Genomic DNA, 19,326 nt, shown 5'->3' with positions numbered 1-19,326 from the left:
GGTGATGAACAGCTCTCGGAAACCCACTGGTACAGATGCTGTTTAGTCACATTCACAAGCACATCTGACACACTCATTCACGGGTGTAGGCGCATACAGGGATATACACACACACACTCAAATGTGTCCAGACTCAGAACTTAGGAGGGTGGATTTAGCTGCAGTCTGGGGACTCTGGACTAGAAGGGAGAACACTGGGTTTTGGTTATGGCTCCAGGTAACTCTAATTTATTGTGTGACCTTGAGTAAGTCTCTCCTCTTCTCAGAGGTCAAGGATGCCCAGCTGCATGTGACGGACTGGAATTTGAACTGTGGTTAGTCTGAGTCAAAGTGCTTTTAATGATTCAGGCCGTGCTATCCCCAGTGTGGTCATGGACCGGCATCATCCCCTGGAGCTTGTTAGGCATGCAGTGTCTCAGTCCCCACCCAGAATCTGATTTAGAGTCTCCTAAATCAGAATCTTTGTTTTAACAGATCCCTACTTGAGTTGTGTGCACGTTACAGGTGGAGAAGTGCTGGCCTAGTGTACCTTGCCTTCCCCAAGCACTGCAAGGGGAGAGCCCATGCTGAGGGGGTTCATAAGCTGGTGGGGCACCGGCACATGCCCACCTTGAAGAGCAGTTAGAGAATGGGAGAGGAGGCAGTCAGAAGCTGCCTATGAAGACAGAATCAACATGGAAGCTCAGCATCACACATGCGGGAGCCCAGTCCCTTGTGTTTATAAAGAAGCAGAATCACACGGTCGTTAAGGGTGCCAATTCATGAGCTAGGCTTTTTAATTTTAAAAGCAGCATATATTAGGGCTGGGCACAGTGGCTCATGCCTGTAATCCTAGCACTTTGGGAGGCCCAGATGGGTGGGTCACTTGAGGTCAGGAGTTCGAGACCAGCCTGGCCAATATGGAGAAACTCCACCTCTACTAAAAATATAAAAATTAGCTGGGTGTGGTGTCTTGTGTCTGTAATCCCAGCTACTCAGGAGGCTGAGGCCAGAGAATCACTTGAATCCGGGAGGTGGAGGTTACAGTGAGCTGAGATCATGCCACTGAACTCCAGCCTGGGCAACAGAGCAAGACTCTGTCTCAGGAAAAAACAAAACAAAACAAAACCCAGCATGTATTAATCATCTCATAGTTACTGCAGGCCAAGAATCAAGTGTGGCTTCATGGGGTGCCTCTGGCTCAAGATCTCTTGGAGATCTTAAAGTGACAATCAGGGCTGTGGTCTCATCTGATGGCTTGACTGAAGGGGGATTCACTTCCAAGTTCCGTCTTTTGGTTGTTGGCTGGATTCAGTTCCCCTGAGCTGAACCACTGAGTTGGAATCATGGCTCCATCCCTTCTTACCAGTTGTGTGACTTTGTGCAAATTTCACATTTCTGTGGCTCTGTTTTTTCCTCTGTGAAATGGGTATAATAATAACACCTGCCTCATAGAGTTATTGTGAAGATTAACAAATTCATGTGTGAAAAGTACATAGGATAGGGATACCCCTACCCATGGTAAGTGCTATATAAATGGTTTCTGCTATTACTTTTTGAAAAAAGCTTTAGAAAAGCAGATCAGAACAATGTGAGGATGGGGGCTGAGCTATTTTAAAAAAAATTTTACTAGTAACTCTGTAGGTTGCAGCACAAGCCTAGTTCAGAGTGGGTGCTCACTACATCTTAGGGGAGTAGATCAGCTCTGGATGGCAGCCCCCTGATGGGATGTTTGGGGCATAGTAACAGGAGCATGGGGCCCAGGCTGCAAGAGGAGCAGGCCTTGCTCTATTCTGCCCAGATCACTGGGCCCCATTTGTTGTGCCACCACCTGGGAAGGCAGTAGGGTGTTGTGTAGAAGTCCTGTCACTGTCCCCTGGGAGGACAATGGCATGAGCAGAGGGGACAACACACCCAGGGGCACGGTGATACCACAGAATACAGTGTCTGGGGGCTACAGTGAGTTCACTGTGGCTAGTATCAGGCAAGGTTGCAGGACTTGGTCCAGGAGGCCGTGGATACCAAGCCGAGGCTGGGACCCCGCTCTGAAGGGTCTGAGCAGGGCAGTGTCCATGGAGCAGTGTGCTCTAGAGGACTTCACTGCTCAGCCTGGTGTCCTGGGATCTCAGGGCACTCATGAGGACCATTCTTGGAGAACTTAAGTGCCTTCATCCACAGGCAGCTGGCGCTTGGCACATTTTTAGGCAATGCTACTTCTGTCGTTCTCAGAAGGTAGAAATGGGAAAGAAAAAAAAGCTGCAAATAGACATCATTTTTCCAGAAGCTTATTTTAAGACAGAAACAACTAGAGAGCCTACTCATCATTTTTGCTGCTTTTAAAATCAGCACTGCCTTGTGTGTGCCTGGGTACCTGCACACAAGGAGCACAGGCATGAATTGAATTTGATTTTTAAAATCCTTGATCCAATTGTCCCTTTTTACTGTTGGTGTAACTGAGGCCCAGAAAAGGGGTCAGTGACTTGTCCAAGGTCACACAGCCTGTCAGAGGTAGGGGCTCAAATCTTCATGGGGAGATGCTAAAATGAGGATCGGGAACCAGGAGACCCTGATGGGCCAAGTTAGAATGATTTCATGCTGAACAGCGTCTCTGACGGGGAGGCTGCTTCAGACCTTTGCTGACTTACAGCTTGCAGGAAAGATGGTGCAGCACCGGGCCCAATGCCATAGCAGACCATTAGGACGTTCATTCATTCACTCCAAAACATATTTACTAAGCACCTACTATGTGCCGGGCAGCAGTGTAGGCGCTAAGATGAAACTGTGAACAAAGCAGTCAGATACTCCAGTCCTTATTCATGCATTCTTTTATTCAGTAAATGTTTATTGAGGACCTACTATGTGCAAGGTACTGTCCTTGGCCCTTGGAATATATCAGTGACCAAATGATGGAATTTATATCCTAGTGAAGGGGACAGGCAATAATCATTATTATTATTATTATTTTGAGTTGGAGTCTTGCTCTGTCATCCAGGCTGGAGTGCAGTGGTGTGATCTCAGCTCACTGCAACCTCCGCCTCCCAGGTTCAAGCAATTCTCTCGCCTCAGCCTCCTGAGTAGCTGGGATTATAGGCGTGCACCACTATGCCCGGCTAATTTTTGTATTTTTAGTAGAGACGGGGTTTCGCCATGTTGGCCAGGCTGGTCTTGAACTCCTGACCTCAAGTGGTCCACCTGCCTTGGCCTCCCAAAGTGCTAGGATTACAGACATGAGCCACCGCAACCAGCCATAATCATTATTTTTAAAAAGTAAAGTATACTGTATGTTTGCAGGTAACAGTTCTGTGGGGAAACTGAGCAGGTAGGGGAACTGGGTGCGCCGGGAGGAGCTGCACTTGCAAACAGGGTGGCCAGGGAAGGCGCTGCTGAGAAAGTGACATTTGAGCAAAGACTTGAAGGGGCGAGGGAGTGAGATCTGGGAAAGGACATTGCAGTAGAAGGAACAGCCAGTGCCAAGGCCCCACAGTGGGAGTGTGCCTGGCGGGTTTGAGGAATGTGGTTGGAATGGAGGGAGTGAGGTGGAAGAGCTGGGAGACTTATCTGAATGACGGCTGGGATGGTCAAGAGCAGCTCCCAACCACGTGTGATGTGGACAGAGGTGAGTGACCCAGGACAGCATCAGGAGTGATCCTGTAGGAGCCGGGATACCCCCACCTCCCTTGTAAGGCCTCCCAGCATTGACATGTGGGCAGGGCATGTACATATGGCGTGGCATCCCTTGCAGTGATTTAAAGGGAAGTCTAAGCATCTCGCAATGTCTTGGAGCCAAAGGAGCTCCCATTTTGTGGCCACTGTGGGAAAGTAGTGTGGCGTAAGGAAGGATCATGGCCTTCAGATCCAGCTAGGCCCGTGTCTGAAAAATGTCGTGGTTGAATGTCTTAGTAATACCAGCATGGAGAAGCCATTTTCTAAGCATGATGTGAAAGCCAGAAATCATACATTAATACATTTAATGTTATTAACATAAATGTAAAACCCTTGATATGCAGAAGTTATAAATCAAGTGACAAATCAGGAGTAATATTTGTAGCATGTAATATGCAAATACATAGAATAAAACAATAGAAAAATGGCAGAGGTAATGCTGATTTTAGAACATGAAACACATTCATGTGGGGTTTATAAAAAAAAAAAAAAGGGTGGAGGGCCAGATTTGGTCCATGGTCTGTGATTTGCTGATCCTAACTGTTTTAGGAATGTTGACATGTCCAAAACTGAGCTTGTGGTCCTCTTCATACCCACCAAGCATGTTTCCCCCTCAGTATTTCTCCACCAGTGGCTCGAGATGGGAACTGGTGGGAGTGATGTTCAAGTGCCCCCTGAAGGAGAAAGGCACATGGCATGTCAGACACCATCCAGGCTGGCCATAGCGATGAGGGGGTGTCATAGGAGGTGAGACTGGAACACGACTGGGCTGGATCATGCAGGACTTTGCAGGCTGCAGAGAGGATTTCACACACACCGTATCCTGAGCGTAAAGGGGACATCACCTAACAGGAGTATCACTATCAGTTTTGTGTGTAGAACCTCTACCCTGGCTGCTATGGAGAGAACAATTTGGAAGGAAGGAGATTAGAAGTTAGGAGATCATTGAGGAGGCGATTATAGCAGTCCTTGTGGGAGGTGATGACCGCTTGGACCGGGATGGTTGCTCTGCAGATGGATCACGGTGGGAAGATTTGAGATACATGGGGAGGTGGGGCTGGCAGGACTTTGTGACTGATTGGAGATGGGAGTGAGAGAGGGAGGAATGGAACATCACTCCCAGGTTCCCAAATGGAGCCACCGGTAGAGGAGTACTGAGGGGGAAACGGACTTGGTGGGTACAAGGAGGACCACGAGCTCAGTTCTGGACATGTCAAAGAAATCATGGGCCTTGGACCAAATCTGACCCTCCACCTGTTTTGTGTGAATAAAGTTTTACTGGAACATGGGATCCTCCTTAGTTTAAATATGGCCTGTGACTACTTTCATGCTATAGCAATAGAGTTGAATAGTTGTGACAGAGACCATATGATTCACAAAGCCAAAAATATGTATTATCTGCAGAAAAAGTTTGCTGGGCCCTTGTGTGGGACATCCAAGGGAAGGAGAGTATCAAAGAGGCAGTTGGATATGTAGCTATAAAAACATCATTTGAGGCTGGGCACGGTAGCTCACTCACGTAATCCCAGTACTGCGGAATGGAAAGCAGGGAGGATTGCTTGAGGCCAGGAGTTTGAGACCAGTCTGGGCAATATAGCAAGACCCTGTCTCTACAAAAAAAAAAAAAAAAAACCAATCAGTAGGACAGGATGGCACATGCCTCTAGTCCCAGCTTCTTGGGAGTCTCAGGTGGGAAGATTGCTTGAACCCGGGAGATTGAGGCTGCAGTGAGCTGTGATCATGCCACTGTACTCCAGCCTGAGCAACAGAGCAAGACCCTGTCTCAGAAAAGTCAATTAACAAAACAGAGCTTGGCACAGTGGCTCGCGTCTATAATCCCAGCACTTTGGGAGGCCAAGGTGGGTGGATCCCTTGAGCTCAGGAGTTTGAGACCAGCCTGGGCAACATGGAAAAACCCCATCTCTACCAAAAAATACAAAAAAATTAACCAGGTGTGGTGGCTGGTGCCTGTAGTCCCAGCTATTCAGGAGGCTGTGGTGGGAGGATGGCTTAAGCCCGGGAGTCAGAGGCTGCAGTGAGCCAAGATCATGCTTCTGCACTCTGGCCTGGCTGACAGAGCCAGACCCTGTCTCCCCCTACTGCCACCCCCTCCACCCCAAAAAAGTCTACCACTTATTGGAAAAGTGAGCTTCCTTAACTCACTTTTAACTGTAAGATGGGGGCAATGCCTGGTTCAGGCTGCCTCTTCTCATTCAAATGCTGTTGCCCACAAGTTATCCCCAGCCTTGCCACTTTTGCTACTTAAGTTCTGCTGGGACTGCTTCTTCCTAAAGAAAAGGACCCCCAGAGGCACCCACCAATCATGTATCTTTCCAGAGCCTCCCCGTCCCTGCATGGTGAATCACCCAGGATGCTGCTGGAACTGCAGCTTGAGTCAGATTGTGTTCTGAGCCAGAACACATGGGGATTATCACGTTTGTTCCCAGATAGGGTTTTAGTCAACAAAACTCCTGTCTAATGTGACTGACTGTCATTGTCCCATTATGATGCCTCTGTCTGCCCCAATCCAAGCATTTCAGGGTCAGGAATAGCCCAGAGCAACCGTGGCTGGCAGTGTGGCAGACTGCCGGCGGGAGGGTGTTAGACGCGTTCCTGTGTGGGTGCCCTGGCTCGGCTTGGAGGTTCTGCCTGTAGATAAAGGCTGAAAAAAGATATTACATTCCCCTCCCCCACTTCCTCCAGAATCCACGCTTCATTTTAACGATATGGCTTTTCATTCCCGTTTGGCTTATATATGATATGGACTTTTAGTTTTTTATTTTTTAAGAAGCAAATTTAGTCCAGGAAAATGACAGGCCAAACAAAAGGCATAATTGTCCTGATTTTCAGAAGTGCCCTAATTCTCTCCAGATCAGATGTATGGTGAGACTCGAATCAGAAAGATTCTATTAAACATGTCTGGGATGGGTGACACAGGGGTATTATCTGAGATGATTAATTTGACTCGGTCATTACGGACACAGACAAGCCTGACAAAATTGCGTTTCATTCCCGGCAGAATTCGTGAAATCACTATCCCCGTGGTAAGAAGTTACAGTGCTAGGAGCTCAACTCCAGTTGATGGGATTTGGAGTTTGGATAAGATGCCATTCTCTGTTGTGAAAACAGAGTTGAGAAACACTGAAGCGCAGTACAGTCTTTTAGCTGAGATGACTTTCAAAAACTTTTATTTTAGGTTCAGGGGTACATGTGAAGGTTTGTTATATAGGTATAAACTTGTATCATGGGGATTTGTTGTACAGATTATTTTATCACCCAGGCATTTAGCCTAGTACCCATTAGTTATTTTTTCTGCTCCTCTCCCTCCTCCCACTCTCAAGTAGACCGCAGTGTCTGCTGTTCCTTTTTTGTGTTGATGAGTTCTTGTCATTTAGCTCTCACTTATGAATGAGAACATGTGGTATTTGCTTTTCTGTTCCTGCATCAGTTTGCTAAGGACAATGGCCTCCAAGTCCATCCATGTTGCTGCAGAAGACATGTCGTTCTTTTTTATGATTGCATAGTATTCCATGGTGTATACTGTGTATATGTACGACATACCACATTTTCTTTATCCAGTCTGCCGTTGATGGTCATTCAGGTTGATTCCATGTCTGCTGTGAATAGTCCTGCAATAAACATTTGCACACGTGTCTTTATGGAAGAATGATTTATGTTCCTCTGGGTATATATCCGGTAATGGGATTGCTGGGTTGAATGAATGGTAGTTCTGCTTTTCGTTCTTTGAGTGGTTGCTATATGGCTTTTCCACAACGGTTGAACTAATTTACACTCCTACCAACAGTGTAAGTTTTACCTTTTCTCTCTAACTTTGCCAGGATCTGTTATTTTTTGACTTTTTCTTAATAGCTATTCTGACTGATGTGAGATAGTATCTCATTATGGTTTTGATTTGCATTTCCCTAATGATCAGTGATGTGGTAGCTGTTTTGGCTGGTGTGCATTTTACTTGTTAAAATGGCAAGATGGAAGGGTGACCATGTAGTTTATTGGCCAAACCAAGACACTATTTAGAGTGAAAGAAAACACTGTTAACCTGACACTGGAACAAGAGGTGTAGAGCAGGCCTGCCCTGGCCTAACCCAGGGTTCATGTGTGTGTTGGGAGGAGCTGAAACAGTGGCAGAGCAAAGCTTTGGCTACTGGTAGGCAGGGCTTCTTGTCCTCATTTTCATAAGTGCTACCCATATGACTTTGGATAAGTCATTTTTCCCTTTTGAACCTCAGTTTCCTCATCTGTAAAATGAAAATGTCGTTTTTTACTTGTTCTGCTTATCATCCGAGGTCTTTTTTTTCTTCCTTGGGTGTGTGTGTGGGATTTATGCTGACTTTCTGTTCGTGTGTTTTCCCATTTGTTTCCTTGTGTAGCTCCCTCGGCTCTCAGGTGGGGTTTTGTAGACAAGGGAAACTGAATAGTAGGCATTTTGGATAAATTGCCAGAAGCCCTCAGCAAGTAAGATTCCCCATGTCAGTGTAACTCCAAAGCCAGAGCTCTTTCTGCAGATCAACAATGTAACTCTCAATACATGAGAATTACAGCACCTTATGTTTCCATGTATTTCAAATATTGCTCTCAACAAAGCTTGAAGGTTGTTGGAATACATAATCAGGATTCAACTCTAGGGACACAAGTTGGGTTCTCCTAAGAATCATTTCTCACCATGCATCTCCAGGGAGTGAATGCCACTTCTCCTTTTATGCTATACTCCAACTCTTAACAAGCTCTTGGGAGAAAGGTCAGATCACCCACTACTCCCTCAGCGAATCTTCACCTCTTTCTTATACAGCATGGTGGTGGGAAATGGAGATCGATAGTCAAAATGGCAGCCTGAGAACCTTCATGTGAGCACTAACTGGGATAAAGTAGAAAGCCATCACTAATAAAAGGAACACTTCACCAAGCAGATACAATAACAATTGATTTGTAAATACATAACAACATAACTTTGAAATATATGAAGCAAAAATATATAGAGCAACATAGCTTTGAAATATATGAAGCAATACAGCAGGTTGATAAAATCACAATCACAGTGGAAATTTTTAAAACACTTCTCTCAGAAATCAAAGGATCAAGCATAAAAAGGAAAGTAATAGTTTGGAAGATTTAAATGGTAGAATTAACAAGCTGAAAATTATAAATATTGATCAAAATTAGCCTGATACTGTATCAAAGGAATTCTCAATGGCTTTTAAAGAAGGAATATATTTTTCATTCCCTTTTGGGTATCATTTTCTTTTTTCTTGTCGGTGGTTCCTTATTAGGCTTTTCAAAAAACTATCTCTTCCTTACATTTCTTATCTAAAATTTGTTTTCCATTGTGTTACGTTTTCTCCTATAGACTTTCCGTTTATTTTATTATTCTATTTCTACCTTTTTGAGTTGAGTGCTGAGTTTGTTTGTCTTTCTTGTCTTCTAATAAATTCATTTCGATAAAAAGGTATAATTTTTCATTGTCCATCTCTCAAAAGTTTTGTCAGGTGGTAGTCTCATCATTTCAGTTGTGATTTCCTCTTTAACACAGAAGTTACTTAGATGATTGCTCTTAAAGTGTTTAAGTATGTAGGAGGATTTCCCTCCCTCCATTTTTATTCTGCTTGTTTGTTTTTGTTAATAACTAGGTTGGTGCATGTAGTATTCTGTTCTCACATTGTTAGAAAGAACTACCTGAGACTGGGTAGTTTGTAAAGAAAAGAGGTTTCATTGATTCACAGTTCTACAGGCTGTACAGGAGGCATGGCTAGGGAGGCCTCAGGAAACTTACAATCATGGTAGAAGGGTGAAGGGGAAGCAAGTACATCTTCACATGGCAGCAGGAGAGAGGGAGATGGGGGAAGGGCTACACACTTTCAAACAACCCGATCTTGTGAGAACTTACTTAATCACGAGAACAGCAAGGGGGAAATCAGTCCCCATGATCCAGTCACCTTCCACCAGGCCCCTGCCTGAACTCTGAGAATTACAATTTGACATGAGATTTGGGTGGGGATGCGGAGCCAAAGCGTGTCAGTGTATTTAGGTCTTAGAATGTGATCTATCTAATGTATACCTTTTAAAGAGTTTGAGATTCTCTTTGTAGCTTACCTGGTTATATTTTGTAAGCGTTCCATGGACATTTGAAAAGAATAAATCAAAAGAGTGAATTGTGTTATTCAAATCCTCAATCCTCACTCATTTCTGACTATGATTTGCCCATTTTGTTTATGGTTTTGTACGAACAATTTTTTACATTTTATATTTCTATGGTTTTATCAATTTACGTAAAAGTTTATGTCTGTGATTTCTTCTTAGATTTATATCATTTATTGACTTAAGTGTTCCTTTTGATATTTTAATGCTTTTTTTGCCCTGATTTGTACTTAATTTGTAATTAATTTTGCCACTCTGCTTTTTATTGGCCTTATCTATCTATCTATCTATCTGTCTGTCTGTCTTATGACAGAGTCTTGTTCTGTCACTCAGGATGGAGGACAGTGGCACAGTCTCAGCTCACTGCAACCTCCACTTCCCAGGTTCAAGGGATTCTCCTGTCTCAGCCTCCTGAGTAGCTGGGATTACAGGCACTTGCCACCATGCCCAACTAATTTTTGTATTTTTAGTAGAGATGGAGTTTCACCATGTTGGCCAGGCTCATCTTGGACTCCTGACCTGAGGTGATCTGCCCACCTTGGCCTCCCAAAGTACTGAGATTACAGGCGTGAGCCACCACGCTTGGCTAATGTCTATTTATTTTTAACCTTACAGGTCATTTTATTTTAGGCATGTCTATTATAAATCATATACTGTATGTATTTTAATAAAAATATTTTGTCTTTTAATAAAGCAATTGAAATCATTCCTATTGTGTTATGAATATTTAGTCTTAATGCTGCCATTTTATGAGTATTCTTTATTATGTTTGATAGTTCAATCCTATTTTTTTCACAGATTTTTCTAGATTGATAAAGTTCTGTTTTCTTCTACTTTGGTTCCTCCAATGGTGTAAAATTTTTGCTGTTCCTTAAAATTATAACAAATAGTTAATAAATGAATTCATCAAAGTTTCAAGGCAAGGTCAGTATGGAAAAACTACGTGTGTTTCTATAAACCAACAATGAACAACCCATAAAGGAAACTAAAAAAAAAATTCCATATATAATAACATCTAAGAGAATAAAATATGTAGGAATAAATTTAACCAAGAAGGGGAAAAAACTTCTAAACTGAAAACTACACAACATTGCCAAAAGAAATTAAAGATCTAAATAAATGGAAAGATATCCATGTCTGTGGATTGGAAGACTTAATATTGTTGAGATGGAAGTACTATCTGAGCATCTACAGATTCAGTGCAATCCCTATCAAATTTCCACTGGTCTTTTCTGCAGAAATGGAAAATCTGATCCTCAAATTCATGTGGAATTGCAAGGGGGCCTGAAAACACCAATAATCTTAAAAAATAACAGGCTGGAGGACTCACACTTCCCAATTTGCATAAAGCAACAGTAATCAAAACAACGTGGTACTGGCATAAGGACAGGCATATAGACCAACGGAATAGAATTGAGAGTCTAGAAATAAACCAATACATCTATGGCCAGTTGATTTTCTATAGGGGTGTCAAGACCATTCAATGGTGAAAGAACAATAGGCTGTGTGGATATTGAGAGCAGAGTATTCTAAAGGGAGGGAGCAGCCATTGCAAAGATGCTGGGGCAGAAATGTGCCTGGAGTAGCTGGAGTGGTATGAACAAGAGGAACAGGAGGTGATGATGTCAGAGAGGTAAAAAAGGACATGTGGGATTGGGGAAAGCAACACTACATAGCATGGGGTGGGGGCCATTGTTCCTTATCTGAGTGAGAAGGAGAGCCCTAGAGGGTTGTGAGCACAGCTTATATTTTAGCAGGATAATTCTGGCCCTGGGGTGAGAATGGACCTTAGCAAGGGTGGCGGCAGGGAGGCCAAGAGGCCAGGGAGGAGAGTGCTGCAGTCATCCAGGGCAAAGAGGGCGATAGCTCAAGGTGGAGCTGATGGCATTTTTGGACACATTTTGTGTAGGATGTGAAAGGAAGAGAGGGGTCAAGGATGACACCTTGGTTTCTGGCCTGAGCAACCAGAAGGATGGAGTGGCCATTAGCTGAGGTGGAGAAGACTGTGGGAGGGGTAGGTTCTCTCTTAAATGTGTTAAGTTGTTTGAGATATCAATTAACATCTAAAAGGAAGGATAAATAGCAGTGGGCTACATGAGTCTGCGTTTCGGGGAAGGTCTGGCCTGGAGGTAAGAACTGGAGCTCAGCAGCATACAGATGGTCCATAATACCACAAGTCTGGATGAGAGCACCAGGGAGTGAGTGTGTTTAGAGGAGGGTCTAAGATCTGAGCTCTGGGACATATCATCATCCATAGACTAAGAAGAAGAATGGGAACCAACAAAGGACATACAGAATAAATGGCCTGTGATGTTGAAGGACCAATATCTCTGGTGTCCCAGAAGCCAAGTGAAGAAGTTTGTTCCCAGGGGGGAGGATGCACTAATTATATCAAATTCCGCTGATAAGGTCAAGTCAGATGGCCAGATGAAGACTGAGCATTGACCACTGGATTTAAGAAGATGGAGGTCATTGATGACCTTCCTAAGCAGTTTTGGTGGAAGTGGGATGAAAACATGATTGGAATGGGTTTGAGAAAGAATGAGTGGAAAGGAAGAGGTAACTCTTCCCAGATTTCCTGTAAGATTTTACTAATATTTTTAACTGGGAAAGCCCTTATGACTTGGCATCTCTTTCTATATTTTCATGAGGATGCCAGTGGTAGAGAGAAAATTAGGCATCTTGGAATGGCCAATTTGGTAGGAAAATACTGGGTTTGGAGTCACAAGACCTGGGTCTGAATCACAACCAAGATCTAGCTGTGTGACACCTCTACTCTCTAAGCTCCATGTCCCTCATCTGCAAAATGAAGATAATCACTTCTCTACAGAACACGTATGAATGAAATGGAGAATGTATATGGACATGCTGGGCTCAGTGCCTGGCACATAGTAGGTACTCAGGACAAGTTGTCTTGTGTTCAGTGTCGTGCATGTAGGATTTGATTGCATTCAGAAGAGGCATGTTCATGTTTGCATGCTTAGTTATTTTTAAGTGTGCTAATTGCCTCTTTAAGTGAATTGTCATAATTGTGTGATTCCAATATTTTGATGCAGCATATGCTTATTTTTCCAAAAGGCTTCTGGTCAATTGGGCCAGTTCCAGTGGATTGAAGGTTTGTTTTTTGACTGAAAGGAATGGACTTGAGCAATCACTTAGCATTCACTGGGCACCTGCTCTGTGCCAGCACCTATTGTAAAGATGCTGAGGGACAAGGAGGGAGGTGGCGGTCAAACACATGAACAGCAGGTGGTTGAGGGGTGTATAGTATGTTGGGAAGGACAGCTGTGGTTTGAAACTAGAGCCTGGGACATTCCCCCATTTCCCGTGCCCATTTATTGTGTTGTCATGAGTCGTTACTGTGCACTGTGCTAGGCACTGATGACAAGACAATTAAAGGACTCCCCCAAAGACACAGAATAAGTAAACAGCAGCTCACTGGCTCAGGATCCTCGTTCATGAATGTTCTTAACTCACACTACACAGGTCTGAGCACCACAGGGTGATGTGTGTCTTCAGCCTGACCACTGAGATGGGCTGGGAGCCGATTTTCTTTAGGTGGCAATAAGCCACAGATGTCATATCACCCCAGAAAGTAGAGTCCCACTGCTGGCTTTCCATTTCCGAGTCACCACCTCCAGGAAGCCTTCCCAACCCCTCTGCCCATTCTAAGGCAAGACTCTACTCCTTTGATGCTCCCTATACAATCCCTTGTGTGTGTCCCCCCATAGTATCAGAGTATTCATGACCACCTGCAACCATTTTGACTCTACTTACCTTTTGCTTGTGTCCCTGTCCCCCATATCCCAGTGTGCCACTGTTTACTTATTCTGTGTCCTTGGGGAAGTCCCAGCCATCTCTGAAACTCCAGATAAGGGCAACAAGGATAGCAATAACTAACACTGACATCACTGACTGTGTGCTCGACATTGTCCTGAGAAACTTACATGTTATTGATTTGTTTACTCTTCATAGCAGCCCTGTAGATACATACTGTCATTACCCGCTTTCTCACACGTGAGGAAACTGAGGCACAGAGAGGGTGTTTTAGTCTGTTTTGCATTGCCATAAAGGAATACTTGAGACTAGATCTTTTACAAAGAAAAGAGGTTTGATTGGCTCATGGCTGTGCAGGCTGTATCAGCATGGCACCTGCATCTGCTCAGCTTTCGATGAGGCCTCAGGAAGCTTTTACTCTTGGCAGAAGGTGAAGGGGGGAGTGGGCATGTCACATAGCAGGAGAAAGAATGAGAGAGAGAGGGGAAGAGGTGCCAGTCTCTTTAAACAACCAGCTCTTGCGTGAATGAATAGAGCGAAAACTCGCTCATTACCACAGGGAGGATCCCAAGCCACTACTGAAGGATCTGCCCCATGACCCAAACACTTTTGGCTTAGTCCCACCTGTAACAGTGAGTCACTTTTCAACGTGAGATTTGGAGGGGACAAATATCCAAACTGTATCAGAGGGTTAGTGATTTACCCACAGTCACACACAGGCAGTAAGTGGCAGAGCCAGTATGCAAATCCAAGCTGCCTGGCTCTTAACCACTGCACCACCCTGCCTCCTGTGTGATAGGAACAGTAGTTCCCACCTCCAGGGCAGTTGTGAAGCTTCAGTGAGACGCATGTTTACGGCGTCCACCCCAGGACCTGGCTGGCAATTCAACTCTCTCTTTTTTTTTTTTTTTTTAAGATGAGGTCTCACTCTGTCACCCAGGCTGGAGTGCAGTGGCACAATCATAGCTCGCTTCAGCCTTGACCTCCTGGGCTCAAATGATCCTCCACCTTAGTCCCCAAAGTAGCTGGGACTTCAGGTACATGGCACCACACCCAGCGAATTTTTTTTTTTTTTTTGGAGAGAGGGGGTTTCACCATGTTGCCCAGAGTGGCCTCAAACTCCTGGGCTCAAGCAGTCCTCCCATCTTGGCCTCCCAAAGTGCTGAGATTACAGGCCAACTCATTGTTTCTGAGCTCTTATTTTGTGGTCCGACTCTGTGCCAGGTTCTGACCGAGGCACTGGGGATATAGGGAGTAAAACTCACATTAAACATCAGACAAATAATCACACAAGAAGTCAGTTAACTACTTATATGATGAGTGCCTCCAAGGAAAAATTCTGGGAGATCTTGGGTGTGTGAAATGGGGTTTTATCTACCCTGGAGTATCAGGGAAGACATTTAAACAAAACCTATTGTGGAGAGATGAGTAGGAGCCACGGGAGAGACAACGTGTGGTGGGCGGAGCAGTCTAGCAGAGGGAACCACGTAGGGGAGAGCCCAGAGGCAGGAGAGGTCACTGTGGTTAGAGGGGTGGCGGGGCCAGGCCATGCAAGAACTTCCAGGGCTGGATCTGGGACTGTGGACTTCATCCTGAAGGCAGTGGGGAGCTCACCATTTGATGTAGGATTGACAGCGTGTGATGATCATCTTGATAGAGACCACTCTGGCTACAGAAAGAGAATAGAGCAGCCCAGAGTGACCAATGAAAAGGACTGGTAAGAGGTGGTGGTGGCTTGGACTAGGATAGTGGCAGTGAGAGAGAAACACATATTTTGGAGGCGTTTCATTGGATTTGAGAGATGCCGGAGGGGGACTCCCAGGTTCGTGGTTCTATGAACTGGATGGAAGGTAGTGTCACTTGATGAGATGGGGAGGACACAGGGGCACGGCAAGGGAAGGGGTATTATGATCAACAAACGAGAACATTGACTGGGCATGGAGGGACTCAGCCCCGGAGCTCAGATGAGTGACCAAGGCTGGAGGGTAAATGCGGCACCTAGATGAGAATCGAAACCCAGACTGGTTGAGGTCCACCTGGGGAGGCAACGTAGGGCAGGAAGAGAGGGGAGTTCAGGACAGCCTGAGGAACCCTAGCATGAGAACAGAGAAGGGAAGGTGAAGCAGGAAGGTGGGCACGGTCATGGCCTGTTCCCAGATGACTGCGCATCTGTGAGATCATCCCACTGCAGCCCTGCAGAGGAGGCAATGAGCAAAGGGCCATATGGGCTCTGGGTCCCGGTAGTGGGTCCCAGGGTGGCAAGGTACTTACCCTCTCAGTCTGGTCTACCACTGTGAAGGGTAGTCTAGGGCTCCTCCCCATGGAATTCAGGTGTCTTGTGCTTTCTGCTATTGCCACAGGCTGTACGCACACCCAGCTATCCCCACTGCTCAGTGACTTCACCCAGCAGACACTTGGGACTGGCCACCACCAACCAGGTCCTGTGACAGGCTCAGTGACCTTCACTATTTTAACACACGCTCTTAACAAACAATACAGTGATGCTAGAAGATGTTATTTCTTACATGCTGTTGTGGTTTAGGTTTCCCCCCACCTGTATGTGTATTTCTTGATTGATTTAAGATTTAGCACTGTACGTAACAATATGTTATGTAGTTATACAGTCTGAAAGAGCTGGAAGGAAGATATTGAATGTTCCCAACACAAATGATAAATGTTCAAGATGCTGGATATGCCAATTAACCTGATCTGATCATTATGCATTATTTGTATCAAAACATCACTGTGTATCCCATAAGTATGTACCATTATTCTATGTCCATTTAAAAAATGAAAGAAAAAGTGTGAAAAACATTTACCTTTATATTTACCAGTGCCTTTGATATCCTTCCTCTGTTCTGGAACATTCTCAACTATTATCTCCTCAGTTCTCCTCTGACCTATTCTCTCACTCTTCTCCTTCCAGAATGCTGATTGAACAGGCATCCATTAGATACTCTTACTCTGCCTGCTGTGCACATAAACTCTCTTTCATATTTCCTTTTTTGACCCTCTATGCCGAACTCTGGATAATTTCTTCTGAGTTATCTTCCAGTTGACACACCTCTCTTCTGCTAGGTCTAATCTCTTCCAGAGTGTAGAAATGGAAGAATGACTCCTCAAGCCAATGTAACCTTGGTACTAAAACTCCAACAAGGACAGTATGAGACAGGAAAATTACAGGCCAATCACACTTGTGAACCTGATACAAAAGTCCTAAACAAAACATCAGCCAACAAAACCCAACAATCTATAAAAAGAATAATACGTCATGACCAAATAGGGGTTATTCCAGGAATGCAAGATCGATCTACCATTAGAAAACCAAATTACATGTTTACTACATTAACTGAATTAAAGGAGAAAGGTCATTTGAACCTGTCAGTAGATGCAGGGGGAAAGAATTTGATAAAATTGAAAAGCCATGCGCGATTTTAATAAAGCCACACACTTTGACCCACCAGGAGGTCCCTCAACTTGCTAATGAATACCTCAAAGAACCCGTGGCAAATGGCATCTTTTGTGGTGAAATATTGAGCTCTTTATGATAAGGAAAAAGGCCAGGATGTCTGCTCTCACCATTTCTATTCAGCGTTGTCCTGGAGGTTCCTGGACAGTTTGGCAAGGTGGGAAAAGATAAACAAGGAAGTATTGGAAAGGAAGGTGCCCAGGTGACTCCTGATTTCTTGCTTGTGCTCCTGCGAGGATGTTTGTGCCATTTACCGAGATGAGAAAGACTGAGAAGCCCTGGGCTGAGTGTTGGGAGCACAACAGAAAATGGCTTGGCTTCCCTGGAAAGATCACCAAGCATGGAATCAGGACACTTCAGCTCCATTCCCAACTCTTCCCCCAACCTTGGATGGACTGCTTTCCTCCCTGGACCTGAGTCCCCATCTGTGAAATGGGCGGGCCGGAAAGATGGATCCAAGGTGGGCTGTGATGGCCAGATCTGGTGGGAAACCAGAGAGAAACAGGGGAAGCTGGCCCCCATTCTCCAGGAGGGCAGGCTTTTGTGTGCAGAGCCTCTGGCGGGAGGAAACATCTGTTTGGGGATAGGGCAGGAGTCTGACCAAGTCAGGGCACCGTCTTGACCCTCTGCCTTGCAGAGGCGTCATCCCTTCTCTCCTTTGCCAAGGGGTTGCTATCGTTATTGTCGTTGCTGTTATTGATGTTGTTGGGTGTGTTCTGTGGTTGTAAGGCACTGACCCCCACCAACATGTCTTTTTGATGTTTTAGACCTTCAACAGCCAGAGCGAGAACAACGAAGACTATGAGATCCCCCCGATAACGCCTCCCAATCTCCCTGAGCCATCCCTCCTGCACCTGGGGGACCACGAAGCCAGCTACCACTCGCTGTGCCACGGCCTCACCCCCAACGGTCTGCTCCCTGCCTACTCGTATCAGGCCATGGACCTCCCAGCCATCATGGTGTCCAACATGCTAGCACAGGACAGCCACCTGCTGTCGGGCCAGCTGCCCACGGTGAGTCCCTGTCACCTGCTGCAGTTCCTGCTGATGACAGCAGGGAGGGGGTTGAGAGGGAAGCAGAAGAATGTTGGTGCTTTGATAAGAACCTTCTACTCATGGGCAGGGTCTGGGTTCAGCAGGTTGCTTGCGTGGGAGTCTGTGGGACACGGCAGGTGGGCATGGAGAGAAATCTAATGTCAGCACGCTCCTTCCTTCTGGAGCTCTGGGTACAATATCTCGGTATTGATTTGCATTATTTATTAATAGGATAATCTCATTTTTATTTTTTAACAGTTTTATTGAGGTATAATTTATATTCCATACAATTCACCCATTTAAAGTATACTACTTAATGGCTTTTCGTATATTCACAGAGTTGTGTGACCATTAACACCATTGATTTTAGAACATTTCATCACCCCATAAAGAAACACTAGCTAGGCACAGTGGTGTGTACCTATAATCTCGGCTTTTATTACTTGGGAGGCTGAGGTGGGAGGATCACTTGAGCCCAGGAGTTCTGGGCTGTAGTGCACTATGCAAATCAGCTGGCTGCACTAGCTTTGGCATCAATATGGTGACCTCCTGGGAGTGGGGGACCACCAGGTTGCCTAAGGAGGGGTAAACTGGCCAAGATCGGAAACAGAGCAGGTCAAAACTCCCCTGCTAACCAGTAGTGGGATCGTGCCTGTAAAAAGGCACGGCACTCTGGGCAACATGGCAAGACCCTGTCACAAAAAGAAGAGAAAAATGTTGTATTGCCAGGCATGGTGGTTCACGCCTGTAACCGCAGCAGTTTGGGATACTGAGGCAGGAGGATCTCTTGAGTCTAGGAGTTCAAGACCAGCCTTGGCAACATAGCAAGACCCTGTCTCTACAAAACAAAATAATTAGCCAGGTGTAGTGGCATGTACCTGTAGTCCTAGCTACTTGGGAGGCTGAGGTGAGAGGATCACTCGAGCCCGGGAGGTCAGGGCCGTGGTGACAGAGTAAGACCCTTTCTCAGAAAAACAACAGGAAGAAACATCATATTTTTGGCCATCACTCCCAGCCCACCCCCTGAAATTTTCAGCCCTAGGCAACCACTAATTGACTTTGTGTGTCTGTAAGTTTGCCTATTCTGGACATTTCATAGAAATGGAATCATATAGTTTTAAAAAATTGTATCTTGCTTCAGCTGCCAGAGAAGAGGGTGATTACTGAGTTAAAGTTCATGGGATAGGTAAAAATGTAGCAGGCAGACGAAGGCAAGAAAGAACCTTTCCCAGATTAGGGGAATAGCAGGTACAA

The 19,326-nt window shown here is 45.1% G+C and overlaps 1 protein-coding gene across 4 annotated transcripts in view; it reads left to right on the top strand.

Moving 5' to 3' along the window:
- The window catches only part of TOX2 (TOX high mobility group box family member 2), a 158,022-nt gene that overhangs the window by 73,130 nt on the left and 65,566 nt on the right, over nucleotides 1-19,326 (top strand). For all 4 annotated transcript variants that reach the window (XM_011929023.1, XM_011929024.1, XM_011929022.1 and 1 more), the window contains one exon: nucleotides 17,806-18,051. In XM_011929023.1, coding sequence (XP_011784413.1) covers nucleotides 17,806-18,051 — 246 coding nt within the window. The remainder of the gene's footprint in view (nucleotides 1-17,805; nucleotides 18,052-19,326) is intronic.

The sequence above is a fragment of the Colobus angolensis genome, unplaced genomic scaffold, assembly GCF_000951035.1.
Source record: "Colobus angolensis palliatus isolate OR3802 unplaced genomic scaffold, Cang.pa_1.0 Scaffold8, whole genome shotgun sequence".
Classification (NCBI taxonomy): domain Eukaryota; kingdom Metazoa; phylum Chordata; class Mammalia; order Primates; family Cercopithecidae; genus Colobus; species Colobus angolensis.
This window is presented reverse-complemented; position numbering and strand designations above follow the sequence as displayed.